Genomic DNA, 13,166 nt, shown 5'->3' on the forward strand with positions numbered 1-13,166 from the left:
CTTTTTGCTGACCTTGTCCTCCTAGGCCATATCTGTCAGAAACTTTCTTCTTCCAGACTCTGCTTTTACTGTGGCACTAGGAAATTCACATTTTGAAGCCAGAGCTATTTCTGTTTTTGTAAGTTCAGCATTCACCACATTACAGGAGCAAAACAGATAGCCAAAACTGCATATTTCCACCTGAAACTACAGGGATCTCTATTTCCAAGTGACAGATGTTCTACAACAGTTGGTGACAAATGGGCTAATTTAGACTGATTTAACTAAAGTTCAGCCTGCTGACAATGGGGGACTTTTTTTAATGCAGCTGAAGAAGGCATTTCTGAATGCTAGAGCTGGCTGCTGCACACAAAACTAGAGAGGCCCTGGTGTGAACTGAACAGCACGCCATGAGTGGTGCTTGCATCTCTGTGCCTCACACTGCCTTTTAGATGCTGAGACAGAAGACAACAATGCCTAGCAAATTACCAAGGGAATTAGCTAGTCTTTTAAATTTACCCTCTGAACATATGTCCACAGAAATAAAATGTCTTTGGCCTGGAATCTTTGTTTCTAAGTTCTGGCATCTAAACTCTTACATTAGGATATATGCCCTATGGTGAATTTGTCTTCTGAGATGATGAGCTCTCCATCACTTTTGCAGGAAGCTTTAGTGGCTGCTCTGCTAAGCCAGACAAGAGACAAGTCCATACAAGCTTATGTCTTCAACCCTAACTTTTGTAGGATGTTCACTGAGGGACCAGAAATAAATTGCACAAAAGCCTTTAGGGCTTTTTTTAAATTTAAAGATTAGGGGTATGATTCAGAAATTACAATGTAACAACTTCAGTGTCCTCTATCTGGTAAATTATCTTGAGTTTTGTTCTCAACTGGCGCATTAGAGTTGGCTTCAGGCTTCACTTCTCTGAGTATCATCATGCCTCTTCCGTGAGGAGCCATTAGTAGACACGTTAAAAACCACCAACAATTAAATCAGTTTTCTTTCTTCTTTCTTTGTTGTCTTTTCTTTTTGCTTTTTCTCATATTCTCCTCTCCTCTCCTTTCCTTTCCTCTCCTCTCCCCTCCTCTCCTCTCTCCTGCCTTTGAAGAAAACTTCTAGGCAAGTATCCTGATCATTGTTTTATGAGGCAACCTCATTAGCGTAAATTCATTGATTGTATTTCTGTACTAAGGAAATAGCTGCCAGCACTAGATATTTAAGACAGTTTATCTGCCCAATTAATACTGGCATTGTATCAGACAACCAGTCCTGATGCCAGCATCAGTACAGCATACTTTTCTACTGTGGAGGTGGCCTTTACCTGTAAGTATATCCCTACAAGTTACTGGATTCTACTGCCTTTTACCTAAACCCAGGTAAAAATATTACCTAATTGTGCTCTATTCTGTAATTGACCTAGTTAACTAGCTGCCACACACAGGCCACATATACCTTCTCTCAAAAAAAAACCATGATCTTTTCTCAGAGCAGTGAGGCTTCTGCCTTGTCCATTCTTGAAGCGTTATGTCTACAGAACGGTAGACATTGTGAATAGAGCACGTCTTCATCTATTAATAAAAAAAACTACTGAAACTTTGCTCACCTTGAATAATAAGTTCTTAGGAATGGTCCTTGATCCTCCAAACTGCCATAGAGTATGAAATAGGATGTGAAGTAGAGCATGACTGCATCGCAACTACTTACCCCCAAACAAACAAGCAAAATCATAAAACCACTACCACCACCACCACCATCACTACTACAACACTGACAAAAAGGGAGTTACTTACATTGAGTGAGGATCCCTGTTAAGGCATTTTTGAAACTCTCCTTGGCTTGCTCCATTTCTTGCTCGTGAGCCGCCTTTTCATTCATGAGCCGGCGGACGTGGCTGTTGGCCGACTGCACCATGGAATAGAACTGGTTTGCAGAGCGACGATTCACCTCGCCTCGCTCAATCCAGGTGAGCAGCACCGTGATGGCCTCGGAAAACTTGCTATCATCTAGAACAATCAAAGCACAGGTTTCAAATTGCAGGCATAAATATCCTGCTGAGAACACATTTTCTGCTCCATGTCACATTAAAATCACCATAAATCCTGCTTGCAGTATATCATTTTGGGCAACTTTTGTGTCCTTTGTTCTATCAGATGTAAGAGGCAAATACAGCCATGTGAAACTACATAAATCTTCCTTCAAGACTTGTCTTCTCCTCATTTTAATAGCTTTCTCACAACAAAAAGCAGCCTGCCCTCCTTCCCTGTGGCCTGAGTCTTCACTTTCGCAATGTCTCCCTAAAGTCGTTCAGTGATATGGAATGACCTTACAGCGGGAGTGAGGAGACCTCTGTGGTACTGAGGAAATGAAATGTGTCTGTGATAATCTGCTCAGCCAAAAGCTCAGTCTTGGAGCTTGGGCTCAGCCACAGTTCTGTCAGCAGATTTCATTAACATCATGTTGTTAATTAAGGAACAATGCTGAAGCTGAACAATTCCTCCTCAAAACACTGATTAATTACAAGGAACTGCTTTGAACAGGCAATGTGCCAGCATTAGTTTTGTATTATTTGTTTTCTACTATTTGTTTTATGTTTCACATTACATATATTTTTAAAGGATTCCAGATGAATTCAGGAAAACATCTGGATTACAGCTTCATTTTTGCCATTCAGGTAACGAAAGTTGTTTTTCTCTGCAGAAAGATTGCCAAAACTGAAGGCTAGATTTTATACACTCCCTCCCCAGGTAATCTTCTTTCCTCTGACAGTGCTCTCAGCTTCCTCAGAAGACTCTAAGCACAGCATCCATTACACTTCAGGCTTCATCAGGATTAAGAAGAAACATTTCTTTTTAAGTCCCATTTAGACTGAACTGCAAAAAAATATTATTACAGGAGTGTCTTCCTGTGGAACCATTTTTGTGCAATTTGATATCATTTTTTCACCAGGATTTTACTCAATAAAACTTCAATTTCCCAACAACTCATTTTAAACATCTCATCTAGTGCTTTTTGGTTATATTTCTGTATATATATTTTAGATGGCTCCTTTCTGTAGAAGAAGGTATATGGTTATGGCAGGAAGATGCAGGGTAGTCATAACCAATAGACACTTAAAACAAAAACTGGAAAATATTAAACCGAGCCAACTGTGTTACAGGATACAGAAGCAGGTGACACAGTTTGTACCTGTCTGCTTTCCACATATGAAGAATAATGAAATACTAATTGTTGAGTGAAGATTTTGGCTTTTATTCTGAATCAATAATCACTTCCTTAAAAGGTGAGTAGACTAAAATACAGAGAGTACTAGTGACATGCTCTGTGCCCACAGCCTCTGAAGAAGAAATTTTTACATTGCCTGATCTTTAACATCTTATTAACTGAAGCATGCTTTTAGCAACAGCAATAAGATTTGCTCTCCACAGCTGAATAGGCATGTTCACCCAAGATCCTCCAAGAAAAAAGTGCAAAATAACACATAACACCTTCTCTGTGTACAATGGTGTATCTGTTATAAAACATTAATATGGTATTCATTATCACCATTCATTAATTTTCGCTGGACAGGAAGAGTCAGGTGGGTATCCTTTAATTTCATATTGTCTCCTTGGATTAGACTCCACTTCTGAGCTTTGCTGGGTACATTTGCAGCAGGAATGTATTAAGTGGCTCTGATGGGTGAGGTTGGCTGAATATAGACCCCTGAAATGCCAAATGTAAACAAGACTCATGCAAATCCTCTTCACTGCAAGAAAATACGAGGGTAAGTCTCTCCAAAATACTTGGGAAAAATCTTCAGCCTGCTAAGTTGCATGGAATTGGATGTCAAAGATGTAACACAGCCAAGAACTCACCCCTGAAACACAATGTTTATTATAATTACACTAGTAAATAAGAATAACCTGTAATGGTTTCTAGCAATGTTAGCATGTTTCCATGCATGAGGAAAATCAGCAGCACAGAAATATCCTCTCTTTTCCTTCTTTTAGTCTCTCCCCAATACTCATTTATGTGTTGTTTTGCTATAGAGATATATGTTTTGCATATATCTCTATGAAATAAAACACCCTCCCCTTGTTTTGTTTTTATCAGTCACAGTGGGTGTCTGTAAGGGATGTTCGTAAACATATCATCCTTCTGCCACTAGATTCTACCCATTTAAAAGGACATGCTGAAAACCTCTTTTCATCACACTGTACTTCCAGTGAGCTGCAGAGGACTGTGGGACTGTTATAGTTAATTCACAGCTCTGCTCACAGAGCAGGAAAAAATACTTTCATTGGTAAACATCAGCATCTTCATTGATTACATAATTAGAAGTTACATTCAAAAATGCTAGAGGGTAATATATGCACAACAGGAGCACATTAGTTAATAAAATCTTTTCTCTACAGTTTTAAAATTTATGTCACCTTAATTTCTAACTTTTATATTCTTGAGCTCACTTAGCGACTGGTGTAAGGTAACTCACTGTGAATCCATTTTTTTCCATTCAGAATACTTTCTTAGCTATGAGAGATTGCCTTAGAAAATCTGATTGTTCATTTCTTTTTTAGTTAGTAGATAAATAGTAGAAGAAATGCAGCAATGGAATCTAATTTAAACAGAGCGTGAACTGCCTTATGATTGCAGACATTTATTTAAAAAAAAATAAAACAAAACTCCTAATTCTGCTCAAAATTATTCCCTCATGGTAGGATGCACATAATTATACACTGTTTAAAAACACACTCTTCAAATAAATTCCTTTATATAAGACATGTTCCCATATGTAATTGTTCTTTTAAAATAAGCATGCAGCAAATTATTTCTTTCTCCTAGAGCTTTTTCCTCCTCCAAGTCACATCATATTCTAAGCAAATAAGGCAGGTTTTATCAGTCCTGTTTTCGCTGTCTGTTAAACAGTGAGGTGAACTGTGCCCCAGAAGTGCCTGCTTCCCTCAAGCAGCTGCAAAGGGAGCCTGGGCTGGCCTGCTCCTGTATTGACATCCCTGCAACAGGCACACCTTTGGTTGGAGTAATCCCAACCATTCCACAAGGGCACCTGCTGCAAGCACCTGCACCCCTGCATGCCCCTGTAAAGGGCAGCTCCAACACAAGCTCTGACAATGTTGTGTCATTTGAAGATTTCTCATCCATCCAGGATGGCTTGCCAGGTCTCCATCGACAGAGATTTCCAGGTGCTGCCAGACTCAATCACAGGGTACTAGAGATAAGATATTTCAAATTCCTCTTATATCAACTACAGATATTTGACATTTAAATCCGAGCTTACAACTTACATGAAATGAAATATAAAGAAAAGAAAATGTGTCCCTAGAGCTGCCCAGAAAATTGTTAAAAGGAATATTTCTATGAAAAAAGGGAATAATTGTTGACAAATATTTTGCAGTTTTCTTCTTGTAATTTGACCACCTCTAAGCAACCCCAATTGGAATAAACATTTAATTGAAAAAGCTGTGACAACAACTGTTACAGAATGGTATCCTGGGAAAATGTGTTGGAAAAGAGGTTTTACTTTCAGCTAATGGAGTTTCCCTGGTTTAACACAGGGCAGAATTCAGCTCAGAGTACCCTCAAACATGACTATGTACCTCTCAGTGTTAAGAACCTACATCAGGTGCTTTCACAACTTCAGTGATGGTGTCTAACGTCTTAGCAATTAGAAAGGACATAGACTAATCCATCACACTGAAGCCAGGCATTTGAACACTCTTATTTCTGTATTTTTTACATTTATAGGTATATTGCAAATATAACTAACTTGGTATTTCTGTGTTTCAAGAGTGACATTGCATGCTGGACTTCTAGCTAGGACAAGATCAAACACTGGGATACTGATTTAGCCCTTTTATTATCTTTCCAACCCTGGACTTTCTCGATGTTTGAAAAGCATCTGAGATATTTCACACAACACTTGGAGTCTCTCTAAATCACAGCAAATCTTCTGCATTGTCCTATGGGCTATGGTGCTGTCCAGAGTCACCATACCTTGTCTCTTGTCCTGAATCTTGCCCTCCTAATGCAACATTCCAGGCTTGCAAAGACATGCTGAAAAGACAGAGCTGTTGGTCTTTACTCCAGTGACTACACCTAGAAAGCTTCTGTGCAGTTTGCCTATGTTTTGGGAAGCATTAATGACCTCGCTGGTCTCTGGCCCCTCTGTAAGATGGGAAGGGGCAGGTATACCTTTATGCCAAGCTCTGCCCTGACCAGCAGAAACCCAATTAACAAACACCCCTGAAGGTGTTCTTGTGAGTACTGAGCATGACTGTGCTGCAGTTCAGGCAGAGAAAGGACAAGAGTGGTGGGACAGTGTCTGTCCTTCTTTGCCTCTGATTAACAGCCTGTCCTCTGCCAGCTGTAGCAGTGGCATGGGAAGATGTGCTCCCTGCCTCATCCCCATGCTCAGCATCACCCCTTTGCTCATGGTGACACTGCCCTCAGTCTGCCTGGAGCTGCTCAGCTGCTCAGACTCCAGTTCCAGTTTGTCAAACTGGGCCCAGTTCAAACAGGAAGGTGGCACAGTTCAGTTCAGGATGCAAACTTCTTCATTACATATAACCACAGCCAGGTAAGGATGTATGGCCAAGGTTTCCGTTAATCTGACTTATAACTTGATAATTTATTAAACTATAACTAAGATTTCTAAACTGCAAAGACTGAATTCAACACAAAAAATAATAAACTTTAGGAGGCGAATGCTGTGGGTGAATCAGGTCAGAGAAAAGGTTCACTAACCTCTCTCATCAGCAGGCTCAGCCCATCTCCCCCGTGCATCAGGAACAATTTTCTTTCCAGCACACACCACTTCTGGTGCCAAAATGACAACCTATTTTTCTCTTGGCTTAAGAGCTTCTTCTGTACAGAGTGCCTGCCAGTGACCTAGAAACACAACTCTTCAGTCTACTACCCTCACCTTCTTTTTTCCTGCTCAAATCCCTTATATAATTGTGCCATGCATCACACACATCAGTCTAGTACTTTTGGGATTAATAAAATTTTTAACCCAGTGGCATTGCATAACAAGTAAGAATCAAGAAATATAAATTCTTACTGCCAAAGGGTTATTTTAAAGAATGATTAATATCCACCTTACTCTTTTTTAAATAGCCTTAACTGCATACTATAACCAAGAAACTTTTCCAGTTATGTAACAAATCTCTAGCTGACACTAGATTTGATAAAAATACATGTGTATGTTCACTAAAAGATATATTAAAAAGTAGTCTCTCCCCCCTACATAATCAAACTCTTTATTTCAAATTAAATCACACAAGATTCTTCCTGGGGTGGGTGTTTCATGTCAGACACAAAAACCCATTATCTTCTCCTGCTGGTGCCATTATTTCCAAAGAAAAGTAATTACGAGGTTATTGAGTTTCCTCCATATTTCTCAAAATCACACCAAAAACTTTCTGATCAGTGACTTGCCATTTCCCAGCTCTTAGTAATGAACTTGAGTCATTTTGCAGTGTGGTGCATTTAATCCAGTGGGTTTATATTAAAACCTGAAAGTCTGAATTGATACAATACAGCTGAGGTGAGGGAGGATGATTTTAGTAATGCACTAAGCAGTGAGTGTACCTCCTGTAGGCTTTGGGAGGGACGTGCCCAGGGAACTGGGTTACCAGGCTGCTGATAGCTGAACCCACCTTATGCTCTTCTGCAAGCAGACAAAAGCGCCCTCGCACCGTGCCTGCTCACAGCCCCTGTGCGAGGCTCTCGGAGCCAGATGTATTGTGCCACAGCAGATGTCAGCAGCATATGGAAGAAGGAAGGAGAAAACGATAATCTAAAACCAGGAAGGGTGAGTGAACAGATTTGATACCAAAGTGTCGAAACATGTCTGTTTCAGGGCTCTGTCCTGATGTACCACTAATAAAAAAAAAATGGGCTAAAAAGAATTCCAGAGACTCAGAATTTAAACCTGGCATTCACTGGATTTTTCATAGGATCTCACTTTGCCTCCCCTTCTGACAAAGCTCTGCACTGAATTTGATCCTTTCTGGGTGAAACTTGCCACTCTGCATGACTGCATTGTTTCTGCAGTGCTCTGCCAGTCTGGCTCCCAAGTGCAGGGTGATAATGAAAGCAGTGTATTTTTCATCTCAGTGAAATATCCTATCTCCCAAGCAATTAAATGTTGTTTATATTTCAAATGATGTGCAAGAGTTGAGATTGTCAGGCTTGATGTTACCTGAGTCTTGTGGAAGGCACATCCCTCATTCTACTGTAACTGCCATCTATTTATTTAAATTTCCAATCTGTGCTCTCTTCAGGGGATAATACAGTGCCTGGCAAAGCAGCAGCTTCTCAGTTTTTAAATTATATTTCTTAAAATGAAAAACTGTATGAATAACTTCCCTGTGCTCATAAAAAAACACTGTATTAAAAAGGGAGGTAAATTCCAGGGTATTGTATTTAACTCTCAGATATTTATGTCTCCTTTGCTCAAAATATTTAAAAAAACAGATATTCAGATATAAAGAGATGCCTTTGTTAAGTCATAGAACTATTTAGCTACCCGCAGCAAGTAAGACATATGTAGCATTTTAAAGGATCTTATTTGTGAGAAGTGATTTCTGAAGATGATACCATTAGGTACAGCTATGCTTGAATTAAGAAAACCATAATGTTTGAAATCCTCCTTTGAAACGCAAATGTCATAAGCACAGATTAAAATGTTTTGTTCCAATGCACCTGACAGAGCAGCATTCCACTTAAAAGGTTCAGCCTATCTCCAGTTGTGTCATGTTCTGGGCACCACACGACTTAACTGTTTATAACGCACCCAGGAAAACAGATGTCAGAGCATGCAAATTTGAATGTAAATATCTACCGACACATTCCACTGTGCAGTAATAACACATCTGATTTAACACTGAGGAATTAAAATCTCAAAGACACACACAAATGCTGCAATGAACCAGAAGCAAAAGTCACTTTTTTCTGGTGTAATAGCAGAAGACAAAATATTCTGCTGGTTTTGTCAAAACAAGAACTCAAGGTCTGTTTTCAAAGGCTGTTTAAGGAGGTAAATAACATTTACACTTCATTGTAAATGACCTTGGATTCCCAGAGTTCACATCTGTGAATTTACTGAGGTATTTTCTCAAGGAAACACAGATAAGAAGGATCTCATGCTCTTCATGTTACTCATGTTGTTGGAATGCTGGAGCTGTTTCATTTTGATAATCGAGGTTCAGGCTAATGACATGAATGGTGCAGGAAAAAATGTTCATACTGCCAACAAGGAGAGAGTTAAGAAGGACGTCATTTGCAGGACTAATGAAGATCTTAATTAAAGAAAAAAGGCAAAAGGGAATGGGAGATACATATAAGCAAACACTAATACACACTGAATTACAAAGTGATGAAAAGCTGCACTGGCCCATAGTTTGATGGGTTTCCTTAATTTCTGCAAAAATTAAGTGTTCAAACCAAGTTCTTCGCATATGTGAAGGGATTCAGGGTAATCTACAAGGAACGGAGAGTATATTATAAATCCTCATGTATATGAGGCCTCAGTTGCAGTGGATTCTAGCCCCAGCCACCAGGCACTGAGGTTCCTTTGTTCTGTGAAGCTCCACACCAGTAGAGACTACCTGGCTGAAGATTTACAATGAAATTCTGTTTCCAACTGGAACAAAAGTTCCTCAGTACTCTCTCAACCACAGTCACTGAAGTACCAGGCAGTTCAGCACACCAGAGGAATAGGAACATGCTGACAACACTGGGGCAAGAGTTTCCAGCCAAGTCTATTACACAAAACCAATGATTTCTTAGTCTTATGCTGCAGTTTGCAGAAAGTGAAAAAGATATATTGTCACCTCTGTCACAGACTCAGTAAATATCTAAATCACACTAGGGGAGTGGTTGATAAGCCTACTTCATCTTTGCCCACCATAAGATTTCCTTGCTGTCAGGAATTTCCAAGGTTATTTTGACAACAAAAGTTGCTTGGATTCCAACCAAGTTATCTATATCTGTGGTTGCAAAGCAGTATCTTGGATTGAGATATGCTTAGTTATTTTGGCTTGCTTTTTAGCTAGTGCTGCTCCATGAACTTCTGGAGGCACTGCAGGAGCTGAAACCTGCATGTTGGGCACTTGCAGCTCTGTCTCATGAGCTCCCAACAGAGCTCAGGAGTCTTTTGAAGTGGGCACCACAGCAAGGTCATGACTGTCCTTAAGAAAAGAACTGCAGAGCATCTGCTGAAGAAACAATCGTTCAAGTTAAATCCTGACAAGTGCAGATATACTGTGATCCTTCTTTACTTTAGGATGAATTGTCCAGGCTTTTGCAGCAGTGCAAATATGGTGATAATACAGAGACCTGAGATTTTAACTCCAAGTTTTACATATCTATGTGAATGTGTGTGTATATGTGTATGTCTATGTATACGTACACACATAGACATACACATATACACACATATATATTATATAAATATATACATTTATATATACACATACATACATATATATATATATATTCTGCTACTTTCATCTGAAGTTCACATTTAAATTGTGAATGTATGATTACGGTTGGAATTAATCTTAGAGGTCTCTTCCAACCTTAATGATTGTATGAATATATTACATGAACTGCCCCTTGCCAGAGCTGAAGAATTTTTCTTTTTTTAGGATGCCACAAAGAGCTCATGTGGTGATTCCATGTTTCCCAACAGAGCCTATAAAGTTCAATGCCACTATTTTACAGATACTGGCTGTGATGCCATAGGGAAGGTAAAGTAGACCAGTGCAACTACTGAAGCACGCTCTGCTTTCTTTACTACCTAGAGCAGGGCACAGTTCATGCCCACTGAGAAGAAAGGGGTCTTTTCTGCATTCTCCACCCTTATGTATCAGTACGATCCAGGGCTGGTGTCTTTAATCTCACAACAATCACAGCAAGGCAACTGTTAATTAGCAGAACTTTTAAAATTGTAATATATTATTTTGCTGGATTTTAATGATTTTCAAGCAATAAAAAAATAAACTTAACTTTTTTTTTTTTTTAAGTGACGTACATTGCTGAAAGTTTATTTCTGGAGAAACATTTATGCACATAGTGTTGGTCTATATTGTGCTAAAGCATTTTTAAATTAAGCTTGAGCATATATGTCAAGCTCTGGTTAAATATCCCTTAAGAGAAGCAAAGATATAAATGCTTGGAGTAGATTTTAATTAAGTATGGAAACGTCCCAAAATGAAAAGAAAAATCATTCTAGTCATCTTCAACATCTTGCAAAAACCCACATTCAGTTGCCCCAAGCAATGACTAGCCATATGGAAGAAATTGCCCAGACTATTGCATTTTCTGGTTTAGTTCAGGAAACCTCTAGGCCTTACTACATAAAGAAAAACTTCCCTACAAAAGATTAACTCTTATAATATTCAACTAAAACCAGACAGATCTAAAACTGGTCTGGAAGCTAGGTATGAATTAAAATTGTATTAGGGCCTCCTTTCTCCTGGTATATCAACTCATCTGGGTTATTTCAGCAATCTAACAAATAGATTGATTAATTTTTTTATGGAGAAGTGCATCTGGTGGGCGCAAGAGTCAGCCAAACTAGTAAGTGACTGAGGTAGTAGCAACAACTAACTGCAACTAGTGCAGTACTCAGAGAGACAGCAGGGTGCATCTCTGCTCCACGCTCCAAGGATGAAACACTTTGCACTGTCCTTCTTCAGCTCCCCAAACATATTTCATAGTTAGAACAGAGACCAGTGTGATGACAGCTAGATAGTCTAAGCCTAATCTAGATAATTCTGAAATAGTGGCAAGAATCACAGCTTCTTGTGACCTGGCACACAGTTAAGCAATGTGCCTGGCCATCATGGGGGAAAGAATGCCAAACACAACTGCTAAACACTTGATGAAAATAAATGCAACTCTAAGTGGTGTGAAGAGTTGTTTGCTAGATATTTCTTTTAAATTTTGTTACCATTAATACCTTTATTTCTTTGCTTCTTACTGTTTATGTTAGCTATTAAAATAAAATGAATCTTTGAAGTGCACCCTTGGAAAATTTTAACTCAGTAAATGTACCTAGAAAAAAACAACGAAGCAAACACATACCAAAACATGACACTCTCCTGCACAAGTAACTCTAACCCTAAAGAGGGACTGAAAGTCTGGATGGTGTGTGTCATAATTTGTGTCAGCTCATGAGGGCAATTTGAATGCCAGAGACAGTTAAATGCATGTGTAGGAGTAACCTACATGTTGAGGATTAAAGTAATTTTAAGAATAAGACATTTCATATGAAGGATGCTTGCAACAGGTTGCCTTACTGTGAGAGTATTTCCAAGATATATTAGGCAGCAACTTAACAGATAAAAAACACACCTGTAGCATTCTGAAGGCTGTGTTTTTGCTGTTAAAGCACAGGTAGATAAGACAGATGTCATGCATTTTCAGCAGGTGGGTGAGTATCATTACCCTTGGCATAGAAATGGCAAAGAAAGCCATTTCAGCAGAGGAAAGCTAACAGGGCAAGTAATGAAACACCTCAGAGAGGAACTGGCTTCACTGCTCTGGCCTCTGCATGGCTCCTGCTTTTAAGGAATAATAAACTAAGAAGTAGCAAATGCTGCTTACCTTTCAATTTTTCAGCCAGCAAAGCAGCTTCGTGTTCAGAATAATGCATTATTGCCGGAGGAGAAGGAGGGCGCAGTCTGTCTTCTTCCATTTTACGTCTGTGGCGTTCTTCTCTGGCCAGCATTCTTTGCTTGCATTCCCATTCATAAAAGTCATCTCTTGCCTGAGCAAAATCAACATGAAGGCGACCTGAATCCTTTTTGTCTGTGCTAGATCCTAATCTCATGCGGTAACCTGAAATCAACAAGTAGAACTAACTGTTGCAGGATTTATTTGCTTAGATTTCTCTTCCATTTTTAACCCCACTTTCAAGTGCAGCCAGGTAAAAATGTAAATTAACAGATCCCCCCAAATTTATGCAATATCTATCAATCACCATGTTTTCACAAGAAGATAAACATCCATCCACTCATTTTTCTTCAACATTTCCTGCACCACCTATCACCATAGTAGATTAACTGAAAAGTCAACCCTTAGGTATAGAACATACATTTCTGTTTAGAAATCTCTCAAAAGATGTCATTTTTCCACATGATTCTTCCAAATTTTAAAAGCACAGAAGTCAGATAAACAA

At 39.1% G+C, this 13,166-nt stretch overlaps 1 protein-coding gene across 18 annotated transcripts in view; it reads right to left on the bottom strand.

Moving 5' to 3' along the window:
• Positions 1–13,166, bottom strand: part of ENOX1 (ecto-NOX disulfide-thiol exchanger 1) — a 355,527-nt gene that overhangs the window by 78,080 nt on the left and 264,281 nt on the right. For all 18 annotated transcript variants that reach the window (XM_085577203.1, XM_077781387.2, XM_085577161.1 and 15 more), the window contains 2 exons: positions 12,593–12,826; positions 1,771–1,983 (listed from right to left, as the gene is read on the bottom strand). In XM_085577203.1, the coding sequence (XP_085433329.1) occupies positions 1,771–1,983; positions 12,593–12,826 (447 nt within the window). The remainder of the gene's footprint in view (positions 1–1,770; positions 1,984–12,592; positions 12,827–13,166) is intronic.

Source organism: Lonchura striata, chromosome 1, assembly GCF_050655825.1.
Source record: "Lonchura striata isolate lonStrDom1 chromosome 1, ASM5065582v1, whole genome shotgun sequence".
Taxonomy (NCBI): Eukaryota; Metazoa; Chordata; class Aves; order Passeriformes; family Estrildidae; genus Lonchura; species Lonchura striata.